Raw genomic sequence first — 20,087 nt, forward strand, 5'->3', positions numbered from 1 at the left:
CCTGATTCCACCAAGGATCAAACTTGGTTCATCAGGCTTGGCAGCAAGTACCTTTACCCACTGAGTCATGCTGCCAGACCTTACGAGAATTTTACAATATACTGTGGAGTGTCCAAGGGAGACACTAACAGGTCCTGTGCAGCATGTATAGCGTGGTCACGTGTCCTAGTATGGAGGATGGCGTTCCCTACAAATGGAGTGCTCATGCCTGGAAGGCTCATAAGTAGTACCCAGGACATCCTTCTAACCCTAAATCAACGAGGCACCAGGGTTCTATTCAAAGAAGCCTGGGAAGTGGAGGGCTACTAAACACTGTGTCCTTCAGGGGTCAAGGACATGACCTTCCTTGGTTTGCTGTGTCTAACAGGAGGGTTGTTTTACAGATGCAGTGACAGCCTGTGTTTTCTGAGGTCAAGGTTTCCCAGATGGCACACTGAAGTGCCATGCCCATATTAGGGGGCATCCTTAATGTTTAAGCATCCCCACTGTCACCTTACAATTTAGGGGTCCTTGAAGAGACCGAACAGTGTGCTCTTGCCTCAAAGGACTCAAGAACAGGAAGTTGTGTTGTCTACTCAGGAAGGCCTATCTCTTTTTGCTACTGTATCAAAAATCAAAGAGACTCCGATGTGGAATTTTATGATTACACGGAAAACTACTAAGGGCTCCTATCATGAAAAACCTGCTCTCCGGAGATTCCACCGAAGGTAATTCTCACACATCCCATGTTTCCCAGTAACTCAGTGGCACAGAGGCACCCACATCCCACAGCTGGCAATAGCTTCCTCCTCCTGCTCCTTGCTCAGCATCATTTCTGCACCTCTGTGTCTTCCAAGGGGTTGCTGGGGCTGGGGCTAGGCCTTGAGAGCACATCTCTTTTAGGATACTTCTCACAGTGCCATCCTCTGTCTGGGCCCTTGTAAATACTGTTTCCTAGCAAGAGGCCCGTCCCCATTCCAAGAAGTCGTCGTTCATCCTGACAGTGGGCTCCCTAATGCCTAGAGAAGGTGTCTGATTAAATCCCCATGAGGACATAGGGGTCCAGAGCTGATGTGGAAGCAGATGCCCAATATCAAGATTGGTGATGTGCCAGGGGGAAAAAAAGAGTCTGCTCCAGGGTTCCCATCCCCGGGGGAGTGGTGGGGGTGGGGGTGGGGAGGAGGGGGCTGTCTCTAAACTTGAGTCTCACTATTCACAAAGCCAAAGGTAACCTCTTCACTTTCCCCTTCAGGGAGAACTGACCCTTAGTCCAATCACATGGTACTGAGTCACTAACAGACTTTGACCTTGATAACAGCCACTTGACAATGATGTCTAAAATGTGGATGCAGGTTCATCTTAAGGATGGGGGAGGGGATAAGTTTCTTCTGATTCTTAAAAAAAAAAAATAAAATAAAATATATATATATATATATATATATATAAAACAAACACAGGTAATTTGCTATTTTAATAGCCTGTCAGGAACCCAAATGTCCTTATTTATTATATATTATTCTTAATATAATATTATATGATATAATATTAATATTATTAATACTATATTATATAATATTAATATTATTAATAAAATATTATTATATATATTATTATAAACACTTGTTCTAACAGCATTCCAGACTTGAACCTGTGCTAGATTGCCTGCCTGTCTGAGCCAGTGTTTCTCACTCTGTGGGGGTTGGATAACCCTTTCACAGGGGCTGTGTATCAGACATCCTCCATATCAGATATTTATATTATGATTCATAACAGTAGGAAAATTACAGTTATGAAGTAGTTACAAAAATAGTTTTATGGTTGTGGGTCACCCCAGTAGGAGGAAGTGTGTTAAAGGGTCACAGCATTGGGAAGGTTGAGAACCCCTGATCTAATCAATGAAGATGGACCCCAAATTTGCCACAGAACTCTGTCTACTGTGAGTTAGAAGCTATTCAAATATTGATCTGAATCCAATCTGTACATTCAAGAATGCATGTTAGAATAACAATTATCCTACCTAATTTAACCTTTTAAAAGTCCATTTAAATGATACAGAAAATATAATAAGATAACAAGCATGAAGGGATATAGTAAATTGGTATTTGTGCCTAAAAAGAAATTAATTTTATATAAAATATATTTTCCATTTATTCTATTTTTAGCCATATTAATATTTCCCTTGCTATTGTAAGAGAAATAATGTTTAAGAATTTCAGACAAAATATCAGTATGATGAATTAAGTGTGGGGCTGGGGATCCGCCTCAGTGTTAAGAGGGCTTGCCTAGCAATTCACAAAGCCAAGGAATCTGTCTCTAATAAAGCTAAAATTAAAGGGAGGAGGAAGGGGCAGGCAACTCTAAATGGTCTTGGGGTGCACCTTAATGGTCTGAGTACTCGCCTAGTATATGTGAGGGCCTGACTTGGAACCCCAGCACCAGAAAACAACAACAAAAATGTAAACTTCCTAAGAGAATAAAGAGTCACATTTGAGCTGGGAGGACTTAATGGATGAAGCACTTGTGTCAGCATCAGGACCAGAGCCTGCATCCCCAGAACCATAAACACCAAAGAGGTGTAGCATGCTTGTAATCCCCATACTGGAGAGGAAGAACATCAGGGGATTCCTGGGGCAAGCCACCCAGCTGGACTAGTCAGGGTAGGTGACCTCTGTGCTCAGTGAGAGCCTCGGCCTAGATAAAGTGGCGAGCCACTGAGGCTTCAACACACACGTGCATGTATCCCCATATACACCTGTACACACACAAACAGAGACATGTATGCATACCATACACACAGAAAGGAAGTGTGTGTGTGTGTGTGTGTGTGTGTGTGTGTGTATTGGTGGGGAAGATCAAGTTACCAAGGAGTCTTGAACCCTTGATTTATCGCAGACAAGCTACGGCATTTTCTATAATAGACCACCACACGTTCTAAATTGGCTCCTGCAGACACATCCTTAACGTAGAAAGAGCCATTCAGCCTGGTGTCTGCAGTTTCCCCTTTCACTTTTCAGGGGAAAGCTCAAGCACAAAGGAGACAGGATAGTGGAATGAACTCCTATTCTCTATCAAGCCAGCTTCCGCACTTGCACCTTCAGAGCCAGTTTTTACACCATCTATCCTCTTTCCCCCAGTGACCGTAAAAAAAAAAAAAAAAAAAAAAAAAAAAAAAAAAAAAGACATTTTATCTGGAAATCTTACAATCTCTCTGAAAGAACAAGATTACCTTTTAATATAAGATTGGTATTTACTATGATTTTTGTCTCCCTAACTCCACTCATACCACGTGTAAATAAGAATGTTTTCATCCATTGCTACTATTTCCCCCCACCCCTGAAGACAGCAGCCATATTTATTTTCTGATCCTTCCCAAGTCAGTCATGAAAGAATTCTTAAAACCACTTACATCCAAAAAGGTTAGTGCTGCCCCCCCTCTTTTGGGGGGGGGGGTCTTAAACACCAAACAGAAAAATGTTCCTATCTGGCCTTTCAATATCATTTAAGCTACATTGCCCTAATTCTTCAGGCCCACAGGTTAAAGAATATCTATTTTATGAAACTTTTTTAAACAACCATATTTTATTAGCTTACATTAAATATACACTAAGGGGTTTTTTTTTTAAATGACATTTTCATACACGTATGTGATCTAATTTGGTTATATTCACCCCGATTACCACCTCTTGCCCCCTCCCACTGCAGTTGATCTCACTCCTCTTCTCAACCATTCCTTCTATTTGCACGTTTATCAAGTCTTCCAGGCTTATGAGCTGGGCAGTTCCTGGAGAAGCTGTCTGGAGGGGAGCAGCCTAAAAACGGGTTTATTTTTGGCCTCTGACCCCATGTATCTAGTTAGGGCGACTTGCAGGAGTGCGGATGGGGTGCTACTTAAATAATTTACCAATGGTTACACCACTGAAGAAAACGCATCTCTTCCAGCAACCCCTTCCTATTAACCCTCATGGAGGAGTTTATTCTGAATATTTTACTCCTTCAGGAGTGTTGGAGGGCCCGTAAACTGTACTAGTGGTAAAAAGTAAGCACAGTGCACTCTCACTTTTATAGTCATCAACTCTTAAGAAAGCCACAAAGGACCTCCATGAAGGAACAACGGGGAGGCTTTGGGAACCCCCAAACAGAGGCCTATCAGTCTTAGCCTGTGAATAGAATACATTCTTTCTTAAAGCGCCCTCAGCCTCAAGAAGGACTGTTCACAGGTTCCAAGGACCGGTGATGCCCCCACCCCAAATCCTTACAGAAACAGTAGGAGTTGAAAGGGAAGAGGAAAGGATGTAGCAAACGTTCGCGTTTAGCTGGTTACCTTATAACGCGTCTGCTCCACGTCATAGATCTTCTTCTCTGAAACCATTTTGGGGGCAAAGAACTTGGCTAACTTGGCCAGGTAGACCCCGTTCCGGAGCCCTTCTTCCAGTTCAGTGGTGGGTGGCAACTCTTCAACTAAGCAGACTTCCATCCATCTGAAAAGATCACAAAACAGTGATGTGAATCCAGGCAGGGAACAGTCCATAAAGGGAGACACACAGAGCCCGTGCTGTGGGCTTGGAGGTCCTGTGGAAGAAAACAGGCCTCAAACATCTTTCTGGAAGTGTGGGATTTCTGGGTGGAGCAAGGATTCAGGACACAAGGTGAACAGAGAGGGTTTAGTTTAGAGGCACAGAGCTCACTGTGTGCCACAGCCTGTCAACTTCACCTTTGCCTGAACCTCTGCCAATTCCTGTCAGTGCCAGAGGGGGTGGGGTGGGGGAAGGCCAAACCATTTTGTAAGGGTGGAATTAGTCCTGTTGACATTAAAGGGAAATGACTTCAGGCTTCTGAGCTGGGCAGTTCCTATAGAAGCTGTGCCTCGCCGGTGGGGCCATCTAATGCACTACACTCAATGCAGATGACTCGGTGCACAGTGGCTGCCAGGAAACTCAGGGCCACGGGAAATTCAGCGAAATGGCTCGGATTGCTCAAAGAACACACAGGAACACATTAAACATACCCACTTTTGAGGGGGAGTATACAGTACCGACTGGGTTCTGAAAACATTTCTTTAAAGATCAGATTCAATCTCAGGGCACTGTGCCAGTACTTAAGAAAACAGAGCACCAAGGTCATTGCTGGCCTGAGGACGCACAGTGGGCGAGAGGCCAAGCTGGCTCATGGTTCATACTGTGTGTCGAAAATCCTAAGCATGAGGTGGATGCTCCTTCCAAGCCCCTTCCTGAGTTATATCTGCTAAGACTTATCGTTCTCAGAAAGAAGTAGCCCCCCCCCCCCCCTGCCCCCGTCACCAAGACATCTACCAGCACACAAACCCAGCTGTCGGTGTGAGGCCCGGATCTCCACAGGCAGGCAGGTTCCTGGAGGTTATGGACACATCAGCCTCGGCTCCCCTTAACATGTGGGAAACAGTGAAGCCCTGTGCCGTGGCTCTAACATCTGACTTGACCAAAAGTGCCAATGCTAGACACTTCTGCTCTGCCTGTAGCTCTTGAAAACAACTTTGAAAAGCTCAGCAAACTCCTAATAAGATGTAATTTCTGGCTGGTTATTAGGCACATAAAAATACACTATATAAGAAAATATGAGTTTAAAAAGCCCCTTGTTTAAAGAACAAAAATTATAATTCATTGTCTAGTGTGGGCTGAGGCCTGCAACATTTCAAAATATGAACATATACATATTAAACATGTAATATATATAAGCATACAGGTATATAATTATATATATTCTTGAGAATGCAATGCAATATCAAGGAAAACCAAGAGCACCAGGGAGGCAGAGGCAGGCGGATCGCTGTGAGTTCGAGGCCAGCCTGGTCTCCAAAGCGAGTCCAGGACAGCCAAGACTACACAGAGAAACCCTGTCTCGAAAAACAAGACAAAACAAAACAAAAAAGAAAAAAGGAAAAGAAAAGAAGTGTAGGATGGGTAAAGGGCAGGATGGGGCTATCTCCGAAGTAATCAAGGTGAATTTAAGGATGAGATAAAGACCTGGACTTGGCCTATGTCAGCAGACAGAGAGAAAAGTGTGCAGCTGTGCACTGGACAAGCCCTAAGCATAAACGGAGCATGGCTGACTCACGGGGAAAGCCCAGAGAAGCCTCTGGGCCCTTGGGGTTCACCGAGAGGAAAGAAGAATGAGGCAGCCTAGCATCTCATCTAGCTTGCTGGGTTCTGCAGGACCTCGGGCATGAGAAGCGATGACATCTGTTGCCGTAGGAAGCTGGGAGCTCCTGGCAGCTTCACAGAAGAGGCGTGATATGTTGACAGCGGCAATTATAACCAATTAATCTGTATAATAGATGCCTCAGAGACACTGCTGAGGGACTGGGTGAGAAGGAGGGAACTGGGAAATTGGGGGCGGGGGGGAGGCAGGAAACGGTTTAAGGAAGGCTTCCGAAGGGGATCAAAAGAAAGTCCAATATTTTGGGAGAATGAACGCCACGACAGGCTCTATGGCCTCCGCCGTCTGGCAGGGCTCTTCTGTTCTCTGTTAAAAGGGTGGCCGACGGACCTACATGATAGCGACCCTCTCTGTTCTAGTACCTCAGGGGCCAGTAAAACTAGACGCGCAGGGAAGAGGTAAAGAACAGGACAACGATGGCTTCGCTTTCCACATACATACATACATACATACATACATACATACATACATCATATATAACGTGAGTGGGACATGTTTATTGTGCATGAACCTTGCCTCATAAACCAGAACCAAGATGATAGACTTGGAGGGGGAAAAAAAGGGAAAGAAAAGACGAAATTGGTGATATTTAAAAAAAAAAATTGGTTGTATTAAGAGCCACTGTACAAGGCCAAGCATGCTAGTCAAACTGGCTTTCCATCACTATAGCAAAGCACAGTATGTAAGCATCTTATAAAGAGAAAAGCCTGGGTCCGGGGGTGACTGTCTGTCATCCCAGCCCTTTTGGAGGATGTGACAGAAGGATAGAGAGGTCAAGGCCAGCCTGGGCCATCTAGCCAGATCCTGCCTCCAAAACAGAAAGGGGAGGGGTATACAATGCACAGAGAGAAAAGGTTTATTCTAGCTCAGTTTTGGGGATTTCAGTCCAAGACTGGAGAGATCAATTTGTAATGGGAGCAGATAGCACTGTCAGAGAGTAAATGGCAAAACAAGGTGTTCAGTTCACGGACAGGAAACACAACAGGGAAATCAAGGGGCTGGTATCCCACAATGCCACGCTCCACATACAATAACCCCCCCACCCCTCCCCAATACAGGCGTACAGCACTTTCCAATCAACGGACCTACCCTGGGGACAGACCCTTTGTGCGTGGACCTCTGTGGGACATTCCGCATCAAACTACAGCCCCACCACATTCCTAACTTAGACAAACTAATTAGAGCATCAAGCTACTTCACACCAAAATACAATCTGCTTTCAACCAATTATGTTTTCAAATAATTACCCTGAAAAAGACTGTTTTTCATATAACAATATATAAGTGCTTTGTAACAACTTGGTAATTGGGGTGCAGAGGGGGTATAATATTCTGACAACTGGTAGGTGGAATACAGGGAGATACGCTGACAACTGGGCACAAGGGGCAGGATTCCAAAATAAAACGAACACTAAGTATAATATTTCTGATTTGAGCTTGCTTTGAAAGGGAGATAATTACACTTGTTTTGTCTGTTGTTATACGTTTGCAGAAATACTTATATAGAGATTAAAAAAAACTTAGGTTCGCTACAGACTTTCAAAGTCTAGACATGGCAGCTCAGTTGGTAGAGTGCCTGCCTGGGATGAACGGCAGCCTGGATTTGATCTGTAGAGCTGCACAAATGGGGTAGGGTGGCTCGTGCCTGTAATCTCAGCATTTGGGAGGTAGAGGCAGGACAATCAGAAGTTCAAGGCCATCCTTGGCTACACAGAACATTCAGTGTAAGCCGGGATACATCAGAATCTGCTTCTTCAAAATAATGAGAGAGAGAGAGAGAGAGAGAGAGAGAGAGAGAGAGAGAGAGAGAGAGAGAGAGAGAGAGAGAGAGAGAACACTACTGTCCATAGCATTATAAACTGTTTAGAGGCAGGGGCTAGTCTATTTTTCTCTTTATAGTCCTTCTGTACCTAGCAACCTGTTTACACAGTGTCCACCCAACACACACTTATCTCATGATAACTTCTGTCTGCTTTGTCAGGCACCACAGTACACCATGGAAGCCACAGTACTGTTTGAATACCACAGTCCATGCTCCCCGAGGGATACCAGCCAGTCTTCAGGTCGTCCAGCCTGAGAGGAGCTGAAGTCACCACTGGCAGATAAGTTTTGACATTTTTTCCCCCCTCCTGGATCCTGACGGTTTTCTGAAAATGCTTAGCTTTTCTGAAGCTCTTTAAACCCCAGGGTCACATAGTGGGAACGTGAAGGAAATCAATAAGGTGGTCAGGGCCACCTTCTGCTAGTGTACTCCTGACTCTGAACTTTCCCTAATGCCCCAACAGAAGAGCACACCCTACTGTCTAGGCCTGCAGCTTGTTGCCATGTGCTGACAAGGCATTCTGAGCATCTTCCACAGCAGAAGTCACTCCTGTCATGGCTCATAAACACCTTGTGCTGTTATCCCGGCATACAAACTGCATCACTGTTGGAGTGAGCAGGTCCCTGGAGGTTGTCTACTTGCTCAGTCCCCATTTGTCACACTTGGTAACAGGCATGGTAAACGGCCCGAGCTATATTTTGAGGGAGCAAATGGGACAGGATGAAGGCTGACTATGTGAAGCCGAGAGACCGTCTGAAAAGAGGGCCCAACAGGAACTGCTACAAACCCAAAGGCTAGGACATAGGCAGGAGTAGGTCCCAGCCCATTGTAAGTGGGTAGGGCTGGCATGTGACACACAGGTTGAGGGAAGTGATGGCTAGCCACCCTGGGACTGGCTCATACAAACCTTCCAGGGAGGGTTTTTTTTTTTTTTTTTAATACAATGTTTTAATTAATTCCTTGAGAATTTTATACATGTATTGTATTTTAATCACATTCACCCCTTACCTCTTTCCTCACCTTTACCTGGACCCACCCATTGCTTCCCTGCCCTGTCCTAACTTTCTTCGCTGGGTAATTCTGGTGTTAGAGCATTCACACTTTTATCTACCTGTTCTTCAGCCGTGTGGATAACGATTCCCATCTTTCCATCTTTTGGCCATGATGAGTTAACACTGCCACAAAGCATTATTAAACATGTTTTCACCAGGACAGGTGGTCTCATTTCTCTTGCTTATCTGCTCAAGAGTAGAGGGACTAGGCCGGATGCTCGATGGCTAATCTTGATCAACAGCCTGATAGAACTGAGAATCACAGTAGGAACAAATCTCTGATCATGTTATAATGAATTATCTAGATAGAGTTAACTGAGGTAAGAAAGCTTACCCTAAGTGTAGGCAATACCATTCCATGGGCTGCAGTCTCAGACTGGAAAAAGAAAAAGGAAAAAGAAAGAAAAGGAGGAAATAGATGTAATACAAGCAACTTCCTGCTTCCTGATTGTGACATGTGTCCAGCTACCTCCTGCTCCTGCCACCACACGTTCCCTGACATGAGACACTATATGCCTGGAAACTTAAGCCCCGATAAACTTCCTTACAGTGCTTTTCTTACAGCAACAAGACAAGCAAAAGATGCATACAGTGGCACTATGCTTATCCATCTGAAAGAGCCTTCAGCCTGCTTGCCTGAAGTAGTCGTCTATGGTGACAGGAGAGGGTATCTTGATTCTCTTGGATATACAGGTATCTCAGCACCATACATTAAAAAGATTACACTTGTCGAATTGTCTTGGCACCTTTGAGATAGATAAGTTGTCTGTAAAAGTAGCGTCTATTTCCAAACCCTCAGTTGATCTTCAACGGTCTGTCATTCAACAGTCTGTGGTTTACGAATGATATAGGACATAAAGCTGGGAAGTAAATTTGCCAACACTTCCTGTGCTGTCGAGAAACGGTACCGTATCTGGCTCAGAAACTCATGGGACTAAAATTGGAATTGGCCCACCTCCTTCCTGCTGCCTCGGCCTTCCCTGTGCTTTGGCCCAAAGCACCGATGTTGAACATCTCATCTCAGAACTCAGGTTGAAGCTGGGCATGATGGAGCAGCTCTTGGGAGGCAGAGGCAGGCAGGTCTCTGCGAATTTGACACCAGTCTGGTCTGCACTGTGAGTTCTAGGGCAGCTAGGGCCACATAGTGAGAGCCTGTCTTTACAACAACAACAACAGCAGCAGCAACAACAGCAGCAGCAACAACCACCAAAAACAACTAAATCCGATAACAATTGAGATGTAATCTGAATAAATTAATAAAACAAAATTTTAAAAAAGGAAAGAGAAATACCAAACAACAACAACCAACCAACCAACCAACCAAACAAACAAACAAAAAACCAACCTAAAGCCAAAACCAAAACCACTACCACCAAGCCCACAGTGGACTGCTGAAGTCTCACCCTGCTTCTAGCTGAGGGATCACACAGCCCTGCCTGTGCTTGCTGCCCTGCAGGGAAATCCTGAGTCACTTCCTAGCAAAGGGAAGCAAAGAAGAGGGCAGCAAGAGGACCTCTCTGGCTGTGGTTCCTGATGGGGTTCTGGAGTTGGGATCGTTGTTGGAAGCAGCTCGCTGTGCTCACCCACAGTCACTGTGCACACTGTATGTAGGTGAGAGCAGAGGGGGGGCTCCAGAAAGGTGGGGTGGGAGGGGCAAGGCTGAAGATGAGAGGTAAAAAGAAAGGCTTTTTCAGCGTTAGGTTTAAGTCAAAAGACAAAACAAACAACAACAACAAAACCCTATCATTTTGTCTCACAAGAGGCAAAAACAGAGAAATAAAACAAACAGAAAGCAACCTGGGAAAATCCCAGGCCAAAGAGTGCATCCTTCTGCACCGTGCTGTGCCTGAACACCGCGTGGAAGTATCTGAGACGCTCGCTGTGGTTTTCACTCAGGAAACCACCAACTATAAATCTTTCTCACGTGCAGCAGTGGACGGAATAAATGTCCCCAAGGTAGAACTGCTGGCCAAGAACAAAAAATGTGTTTTTTTTTTCCTTCCTGCAAAAACCCCTGCTTCATGAGGTACCTTTTTCCATAAACTTTCAAGTATCTCAAGTCAATTCCCCCCCACCCCCCATTGTTTGGAAGAAGAGAAGGCAGCCTGTGGAGCACTTTGCTTTTGAAAGAACATGAAACGCTCCCTTCTCTGCTCTTGTATGTAAAGTAATTGGTCACTCTTTACCTTTTGTGCTCAAAGAAAGTAAAAACATCAAAAATACAAAATGAAGGTCCCATGGAAAACCTTTTTATAGCTGCTGGCCAGTGTAAAATTGTCACAATTCTATCAGCATTATTAGCTCAGAGGAATGTGGTTGTAAGAAAACTGCTGAAGTCAAAGGGGCATCCATGGCCCACCTTCCTATGCTTTTAAAGACATGGATTCATCATATGAATCAAGTTATTCTCTTTAAAATATAGGCACACAGATGACATGAAAAGGAGCAATGGGGCCGCTGTGATGGGACACACCTGTAAGCTCAGTACTCTCAAGGCTGAGGCAGTAGGATCTCAAGTTTGAGCCTAACTCTGGCTACAATTAGCCCATATTTAAATGTGAAGAAGAAGAAGAAGAAGAAGAAGAAGAAGAAGAAGAAGAAGAAGAAGGAGAAGGAGAAGGAGAAGGAGAAGGAGAAGGAGAAGGAGAAGGAGAAGGAGAAGGAGAAGGAGAAGGAGAAGGAGAAGGAGAAGGAGAAGGAGAAGGAGAAGAAGATGTGTAGGACTGTAGCATCTATGAGAACATACTAGACTTTAGGAAGACGATTTGCCAGAATCTGGTGAGTCTGGCAAACATTTCCAACACCGTTCCACGGAGCACCAGCTCAGTTAGATGCTGCAGGTAGAAATATAGGTAGAAAGGGGATTTGGAAAAGCTTCAGATGAACATGAAGAATCACGTTGCACATTGGGTAAAAGGTGGTCCTCATTATCAAATGGGCAAGCACTTGGTCAACCACATTCTGCTATTTTGTGTAAGGTAGTCCTTTTGTGCATCTTGGATGTTCAGTTGAGGACTGTGCTAAGTATTGAAAGCGCAGTCTAGGACCTCATTCATAGTAGGTGCAAAGGGAGGAAAAGAGAAAAAAGTGAAAGAAGGAATTTTTAACCCAAACCAAAGAGAACTTGAAGATTTGAAAACAAAAAACAAACAAACAAACAAAAAACTGTAGCCCATTCATATTGAAAAAAAAAAAAAAAAAGAACAGCAGTGGTGTGGTTGGACACGGACAACCGTTATATAAGAAGATGATTATATATCAATTGATCAGAATATACTAAGAGAAATATCATGTACTTGAACCAAAGGTGATGGAGACAGGACAAAAATGAAAGGAAGCTCCCCCCCCCACCCCCGTGATGCAACAGAGTTACTGTGAACACATTTGATACTTCAAGAACACAGAATGACGCTTGGACTACAATCTAAAAAAGATGGCTCAAGGATGAGGCTGCCTCCTTGGCTGTCTCTGCTTTTGGTACAGCTGCCACCCAAGGCCTTGAAAAGATGCTGCTGTGCCACAGGCTGGAAGACAGAGCATCATATGAGGGCTGTTCTTACGCCATGACTTAGTGTAACCGGCACTGCCAGGTTTTCAGCTTCCTTGGATCTGACCCATGGCTTCTTTCTCCTTTTTAGAAAGAGAACCCCCATCCTCCCCCTGTCTCATGATTGCATTTTGAAACAAATAATTTGTTGGGTTTTATAGGTTCACAACTAAACAGAGACTTTTTTGGTTTTGTTTTTAATTGGGCCTTAAGATGAATCATACCTAAAGTCTCACCTTCCCCTCATTCAGATGATATTTAGGTAAGACTTGAGATTTAGAACTGGTGCACAACGGTTTGAGACTTCCGTGAACTGGATGTGGTAGCTCACCCCTAAAACCCTACAGTGTAGCAGGCTGAACCCAGAAGAATGCTTTGAGTTTAGGACCAGCCTGGACTATATGTGAGCTCTCATCTCAAAGACAGACAAACTTAGAAGTGTTGGATGCGAGTCACTATATTTATTTTTAAAGGTTTTATCTTTATTTTATGTGTATCAGTGTTTTGCTTGTATGTATATATGTATGTATGTGTGTATGTATGTATGTATGTATGTATGTATGTATGTATGTATGTATGTATATATGTATGTGTATCCTTTATGTCCCTGGGGTCCCTGAAGGTGTAAAGAGGCATTGGATCCCCTGGAACTGCAGCTATGTGCTGCTGATAGCTGCCTTGTGGATGCTGGGAACTGAATTGGGTCCTCTGTGAGAGCAGTCAGTGCACTTCACAGCTGAGCCTTGCTTGGGTCAATTGAGCCCCTTGGGTCAATGCATTTTGCATGTGAAAATGAACACAGTTCTCAAGGGTCTCTAAGTGAGCCTCTTCCAAGTCACCTGCTAAGCCCTAAACTCCAGTATCTCAGAGTGTGACTACAGTTGGAGAGAGACCCTTTAAAAAGAGAAAATAAGTGAGGCCTTGAAGCTGGGTTTTAATCCAATCCATCAGGTACCTATTAAGAAAGGGGAATTTAGGAAGACCATGTGGAGACCAGAGAAGAAGTTAAAATGCACAGGCACCGTGCCCTTGCATCTTCGGCCCTGTTTAAGCACAAATCCCACGAATGCGCTACCGTCACTTTCTCCATATAGCTGGAAGGTATTTTATGCATCTTTATTGGGACTGGGTTTTAATTGTGACTAATACAGAAGGATAAATGGGGTGTTTTCATTTGTGGCATTACGCTAGAGTTGAGAACGTTTTAGACTTTGCAGTCTTTCACAATTGTATTAAGGGTTTTGGATTATCTGTTGGATCCCGCCACTTAGAGTGTAATCCAGTGAGAACCTTGAGGCCCAGCACAAATGCCAGAGCAATGGGTCTCGGCCTGAGGGTCTCAACCCCTTTCCCATCTGTTCCACCACCTCTGATTTGTGTCCCTCCCTTGGCTGATGCCGAGTCTTGATTCCCTGACCTGTAACGTGGGGACGAAGTTTACTGAAGCATCGCTCCAGTGCCGGGCGCCACAATAAGTAACAGCTGTACTGCAGCTTTCTCTGCCCAGCTGCCAGCTCCTGCCACACAGACTCCAGGCAGCAATTAGGCTAGCAAATGTCTATACCAAGCTACTCCTTTGCCACACAGCCTGCCCAACCCCAGTGAATCCATGCCTCACCTCACATTCTCTTACCTCAAACAAATTACAGACTTCATTGGTAATGAGTGGGGTAATGTAAATATTTGCATATGTTTATGACAGCCACTTTCGCTCTACAATGAGCCACTCACAACAGGGTAACAGGATTGCAAACAGCTGCCATCCATAGTTCCTTAGTATACTGGCTACCACTTGGCAGGTGACTGGCACTTACATGGATGCATTCTGATACCAGTTCAGGAAGCAGACAGAGGCTTGGAGAGCCAGAAAGCAGCCGGGCTGTGATTTAAACTCAGGCTGTCACCTCTGCGGGACACATCTCCACCACACTCCACTCCGCTCTGACGAATCATTTAAGACTAATGTGGTGAGCATGGTTCGGGCTCACTCCTTAGGAATATCCACAGCGAAGCCCTGTCTAAATGATTCAGATGGAAATTCCACTCTCCTAAAACAAGGAGTTCCTGCGCTTTAATACAGCATATAAGTCGAATGCAATATTTTTGATTAGCAGATGCTTCTAGAACAGCGGTTCTCAACCTGTGGGTCACAACCCCCTTGGGGGCATTGAATGACCTTTTATAGGGATCGCTTATCAGATGTCACGCCTGTGTTTCCATCACAATTCATACCAGTAGCAAACTTACAGTTATGAAGTAGGAACGAAAATAGTTTTACGGTTTGGGTTCACTACAACATGAGGAATTGTATTAAAAGGGCACAGCATTAGGAAGGTTGAGAAGCTAGAAACAGTATAAATGTATAAATGTGCCCTGGGCTCTGGCTCCCTGAAAAGCTGGCTTCAAACATGTTTCTGTTGTTTAGTTATGATCTATCTGGGTCACAACAATCTCCCCTGGTCACAGTGACCCCCTTCAGAAATGTGGGCATAATACAGCTATGTCATGAAAATGAAGAGGGTTACCACACATTGAGTCACCCTGTAAAAAAGAGCACCCAGCATGCAACAGGTGCTGAAGAGATAAATGTTCCCCGGAAATACAAAGAAAGTAGGAAGCTGAGCTTGGCTTAAAGTGTGACACTGCAAAGGACCTACCGCTCTGTCCTCCATGGGGCAGCCTGACACTAAGTCCCTCAGGATCCAGGAGATAAAGTCCCTTGGATAGACACTCCTGGGACATAGGATATCCTACATGACACATGCTGCCCACAGAGCATCAGAGTCACAGCTCCTAAGCAACAGAGTGAGTGTCCTGTGGCTTCTCTAAAACTTGCTACAGGTGAGAATGAAATGTCGGGCATATTTGCAATGCAAACCTCCTCGCATGCTGTAAGAAGAGCATACCGGGGTGCGGTGGAAAAGAAATGCGAAAGTACCGCAGCAGCTTCCTGACACACTGACCGCATAAATACGGTGTAAACAGCAACCTAGGATGGGACAAAGCTGATTCTGCTTCCTGAGTCTCTTCGCATCGCGCACACCATCTACGCAAACGTGACCTCATTTCTAAGGCTTTCGAACATTTCTTTGCTCCAATACAGGCGGGAAAAGGAAAGCACCGTGCAACATGCTTCCGAAGATGGTCAGCTCATTTGTCTGAATTATTCTCTCTCTCCTTTCTTTCTCTCTCTCTCTCTCTCTCTCTCTCTCTCTCTCTCTCTCTCTCTCTCTCTCTCTCTCTCTCTCTCTCTCTCACACACACACACACACACACACACACAGCCATAGCAGAAGCGAGGCTACAAGGCTACACTCCAATATGGAAGAAAGTAAACAGGCTTCAGAAGCTCCCTCCAGCATTTCCTCTCTCCTCTTCCTCCCCTTAAGCTACAGGTGCTTATGGTCAAAGCTACCCCTCGCTTGGAGGTGGACAATGACTGAAACAAGCACTGTGAATAGATTCCTCCAGAGTCAATGGGACAGAGACACAACTGCTCTGGCCAGGAGGGCTGAAATGTTTAACAGCACGGGCAATGATTTGAATGCCATAACCACAGACCCTTCCTCCCTCCTCTAGCTACGGGCTAGGTCCCGTTCCCAGCCCTTATTGATTTCCCCACCCCCACCACCAGCTGTACTAAGGAAGTGACAAACGGGGGCCTCACTAGATGCCATCAATCATTGTCACTAAGAGGAGGATGAAAAGAATCTAACATATGCTCTTGCAAATGCCGCCCACTCTCCCCTCCCACCTCCCCCCCCCACCTCCCCCCTCCTCTTCTCTGATACACGCACTCTCTACAAGCAGTAAGCCACTTTTTAATTTCCCTTCGGTGGAAATGTATGAAGGACTCGTAACATCCAGTTACTTTTTTTTTTCCTTTTCCCACATTTGTTCACAGGTTTAAGGTCATAGTTCGTACAGACCAGATTGAGTAGGGCTGGACACCCACACTCCTGCCAGCCCTGCCCAACCACTGTGAACAGAAAGACTAAGGATGAAGCCAGTGCCTCTCTGGCACCAGGTGGGATGGCTGAAGAGAAAGTATGCGCAATGCAGTTGGCAGATGGCACTCTCTACAGCGTGTTCTGGAAGACAGAGAACGGGAGTCCCCTATTGCTCTACTGACCACGGTGACACTTGATAGACCAATTCCTATGGCAACAGCTCTAAGCACAATGCACTAAAAATAAACCAGGGATGTTTCAAATGGAAGATAGATGCTTGTGATAGTCTCTGGGGATGCTGCAAGAAGTAGGATACAACCAATGGCATCAGAGGCCATAAACAGATTTCTCCTACACTCTGTAATTCCCCACTGGGAATCAGATCTGGCTGGCTAATAGAAGAAAACCTACAGCAACAGGAAACAGCTTTGGGAACCAACTGTCTGAGGATATTAATCACAAAGACATTTAAAATCGAGCAACTTTCAAGCCCAGTGATAGAGACCGTGCTACATGGCGTAACACTGAGCACCTTTTTAAACTTGTAACAGTACAATCAAGATGGAGTGGTAATGTAAAAGTGACACAGTCCAATATCTGTGAAACTTTTGTTATTTGAATCCACATATGAGAAGGCTACGGCTGACCGTTAAGATGGTAGAACTCAGGGGTTTCCTAGTGACTAAACTAGCCAAAAACTTTGCCATAAGTAAAAATATATAGTATATTAGAAACATTGCAAGAAGACAAACCAACCTAGATGATGCACTTTTTCTATATTGGCGCATAGGAGTGAAAGGGGCCTGGCATAAACCAGCACCAGCACCCGGTGTGTACAGTGAGTCCCTGTACAATGCCCCAGAAGTGTGGTCAGCTCTGCCTTCGCCCCGGGCGTCCTCCAGCAGGGGCAGGCATGGCTTCTAGGTTGCGCTGTAACATGCTGCAGTGTCAAGCAGCAGATACCTCCCTCCCATGATATGCCTTCTGCTCTCTGTTGCCTTATATGACACTGCTTCTGTCTGGTGCCAGGCTCTAAATTTCCTTCTGTTTAAAAGCAGAATAAAAGAAAAATTGTCATCACCTAGAAGTATTTCATCATGCGGCCAACTGTGTGTATGCAACTATATTATACGACAGCATGGTAACTGTATGGTATTATATACAATAGTGTGAGATTCTACTATGTAATGTGAATTTGTTGTGCTCATTTGCAATTGTCCCTTCCTCAGTATCTATGAAGAATTAGTTCCAGGACACCCCAATCCCCTAAATTTCTAGGAAATATTTGCATATGTAAACACAAAAGGATATATATTTTGTATTCTCTTCCATACTTTAAATCACCTGTAGAACACTTAAAATACCTAAGATAAGTATAAACGGTATAAAAATGTTTATATTTTATTGCTTAAGGAACTGCAAGAAGAAAACTCTACATATATGTGTTTAGAACATCTTTTCCCCAGAATATTTTTGAGCCACAGTTGGTTGGATTTGCAGGCACAAAACACATAGAAATGAGGCGCCAACTATACGTCATTACATCACCATGAGCTCATCACTCTATATCTAGCCACATAGTTATAGGTATCTCTTCAGAACGTATCCTTAGAAGGCTACAAAAGTAACTAGGAGGTGTGGTGAGTAATGGGGAAACTGGGCGAAAAGACCTCATTTTCCCTGAGTGCCTTTCTTTTGGACATTTTAAATGTAATTAAATGTGTAGATATGGAAAACAAAATGTTGCAGCCTTCAATTAAAGCAGCCACCACTCTGCACAGGGAATATAAAATAAAGCCAAGAAGCAAACCGCTCCCCCGCTCCCGGAACTAGCGGAGAGCCAGCCAGGTCCTCCTCTCCAGACAATCATGCGATTATACTTACCTTTTCCTCTCACCCAGCTTAACCCAAAGCAGCTCACCAGGGGGCAGCATTTCCTGCTGCTTGCACTTGTTTATGCTTCCTGATTTTGTATATAGATTAATAATTAATGACAGCCCTGCCACTCAGAGTACCTTCCCAGGACCAAAGTCATCTGGACAGTGCCTTCTCTGTCACAGGCCTCTGCCCTGGTACCTTCATATATCTTGGCTCTGGGAATATGGATACTCTGATCTGTGCTGGCCTGCAGGAGCCAGGGGGTGGTGGTGACAGAGTCCTCACCCCTTAGGGCATCATTCTAATATTTCTGCAAGTTAACAGTTGCTTTCCCCCCCCCCCCCCCCTGTCAGCTTTTTTTTTTTTTTTTTTTTTAACCATCTGCCAGCTTTGTGGTCATAACAGCAGCTCCACTGGGGTCAAGAGGTCATCCACACAGAACAACATAGAAGGCCAGCACAGCCTTGGACTGGCACAACCCCGCCTCTTTTGCACAACCAGGACCTGACACCTCAGTGGCTAACCGCCATGGAGTCTCACTTGAGAGCTTCCACCATGTGGAGACTTTCTAGACAATGAGGTATTGTTTCCCTTGTCCAGGGTGTCATCAAGGCCCTGCATTAAACAGACATCAGGAGGAAAACTTGTTCCCTCAGCATCTTCTTACAGATGAAGGAAACTGAGGGCCATATGCATAAAAGGCCTTCTCCACCCACCTTGCGGGTGGGGGGTGGGGGTGGGGTGGAGGGTGCTGGGCAGGCAAGAAGCGGCCAGGAAATAATCTTCAATGTCCTAAGAAGTTCAAAATGACATCTCTACAGCTGGATACTATGCCTAGTTAGAAAAAGAAGACATTGAGATGGCTCAGCTGATAAGAGCCTTTGCTGCCAAGGCTGACGTCATGAGTTCCGTCCCTAGAAACACATGGTAGAAGGAGAAGACTGGTTCCTACAAGCTGTCCTCAGAATCTACTTTGATTCTTGCCCTCCCCCAGTCTCTCTCAATAAATAAACCAATGTAAAAGAGAAAAAAGACAGACAAGAAAAAGAAACAAAACAAAACAAAAAAACCACCAAAATGTAGCGCTAAGATGCTCTCGCCTTGAGGATTACCTTTGTGCATTGGCAGCAAGGTTTCTTGCTTGGTTGCATAGATAAACGACCAAAAGAGTTTCAGAGAAGAAACCTGCTGAAGAGCCCCTCCTCTGGGCGAGTGGCAGGAGAAGGAGGGTGCCCACACACAGCCCTGAGGTCTACCATCACCTCTATGTTTCTCTGACTACCCTGAGGTTAAGTCTCAGCGTCACTCACGCGCCTCACCTTCAGTAAGGTACTTAGTGACCACACAGAGTAAGGTAGGGACCATGTGACAGTCACGAGAAGGCCTGAGGGAACTGGAGCTGGTTACAAGAGACCTCTACTCCTTAGGTTTCAGGAAGCATGGCTTTGAGTGACAGGGCAGCCGGCTCTGTACAATAACAAATCATGCTGCGAGGGTGTTCTGGGCCAGCTTGGGTTTCACAATGCCTCCTCCCCCACACTTCCCCATACTGGTTATGTAGAAGCCCCAAGGGCTGAACTGGGCCAAGTCACAAGCTACACGTTCATGGGCGTTGCTCTCTCTCTCTCAACAGACACAAGTGACATAGACTTCTTAGGCCACAGAATG

General features: G+C 45.0%; 1 protein-coding gene across 1 annotated transcript in view; it reads right to left on the reverse strand.

The window, feature by feature from the left end:
* Nucleotides 1-20,087, reverse strand: part of Iqgap2 (IQ motif containing GTPase activating protein 2) — a 282,578-nt gene that overhangs the window by 145,046 nt on the left and 117,445 nt on the right. Inside the window, exon 3 of the mRNA XM_051172543.1 lies at nucleotides 4,301-4,457. Coding sequence (XP_051028500.1) covers nucleotides 4,301-4,457 — 157 coding nt within the window. The remainder of the gene's footprint in view (nucleotides 1-4,300; nucleotides 4,458-20,087) is intronic.

The sequence above is a fragment of the Acomys russatus genome, chromosome 30 (genome assembly GCF_903995435.1).
Source record: "Acomys russatus chromosome 30, mAcoRus1.1, whole genome shotgun sequence".
NCBI lineage: Eukaryota > Metazoa > Chordata > Mammalia > Rodentia > Muridae > Acomys > Acomys russatus.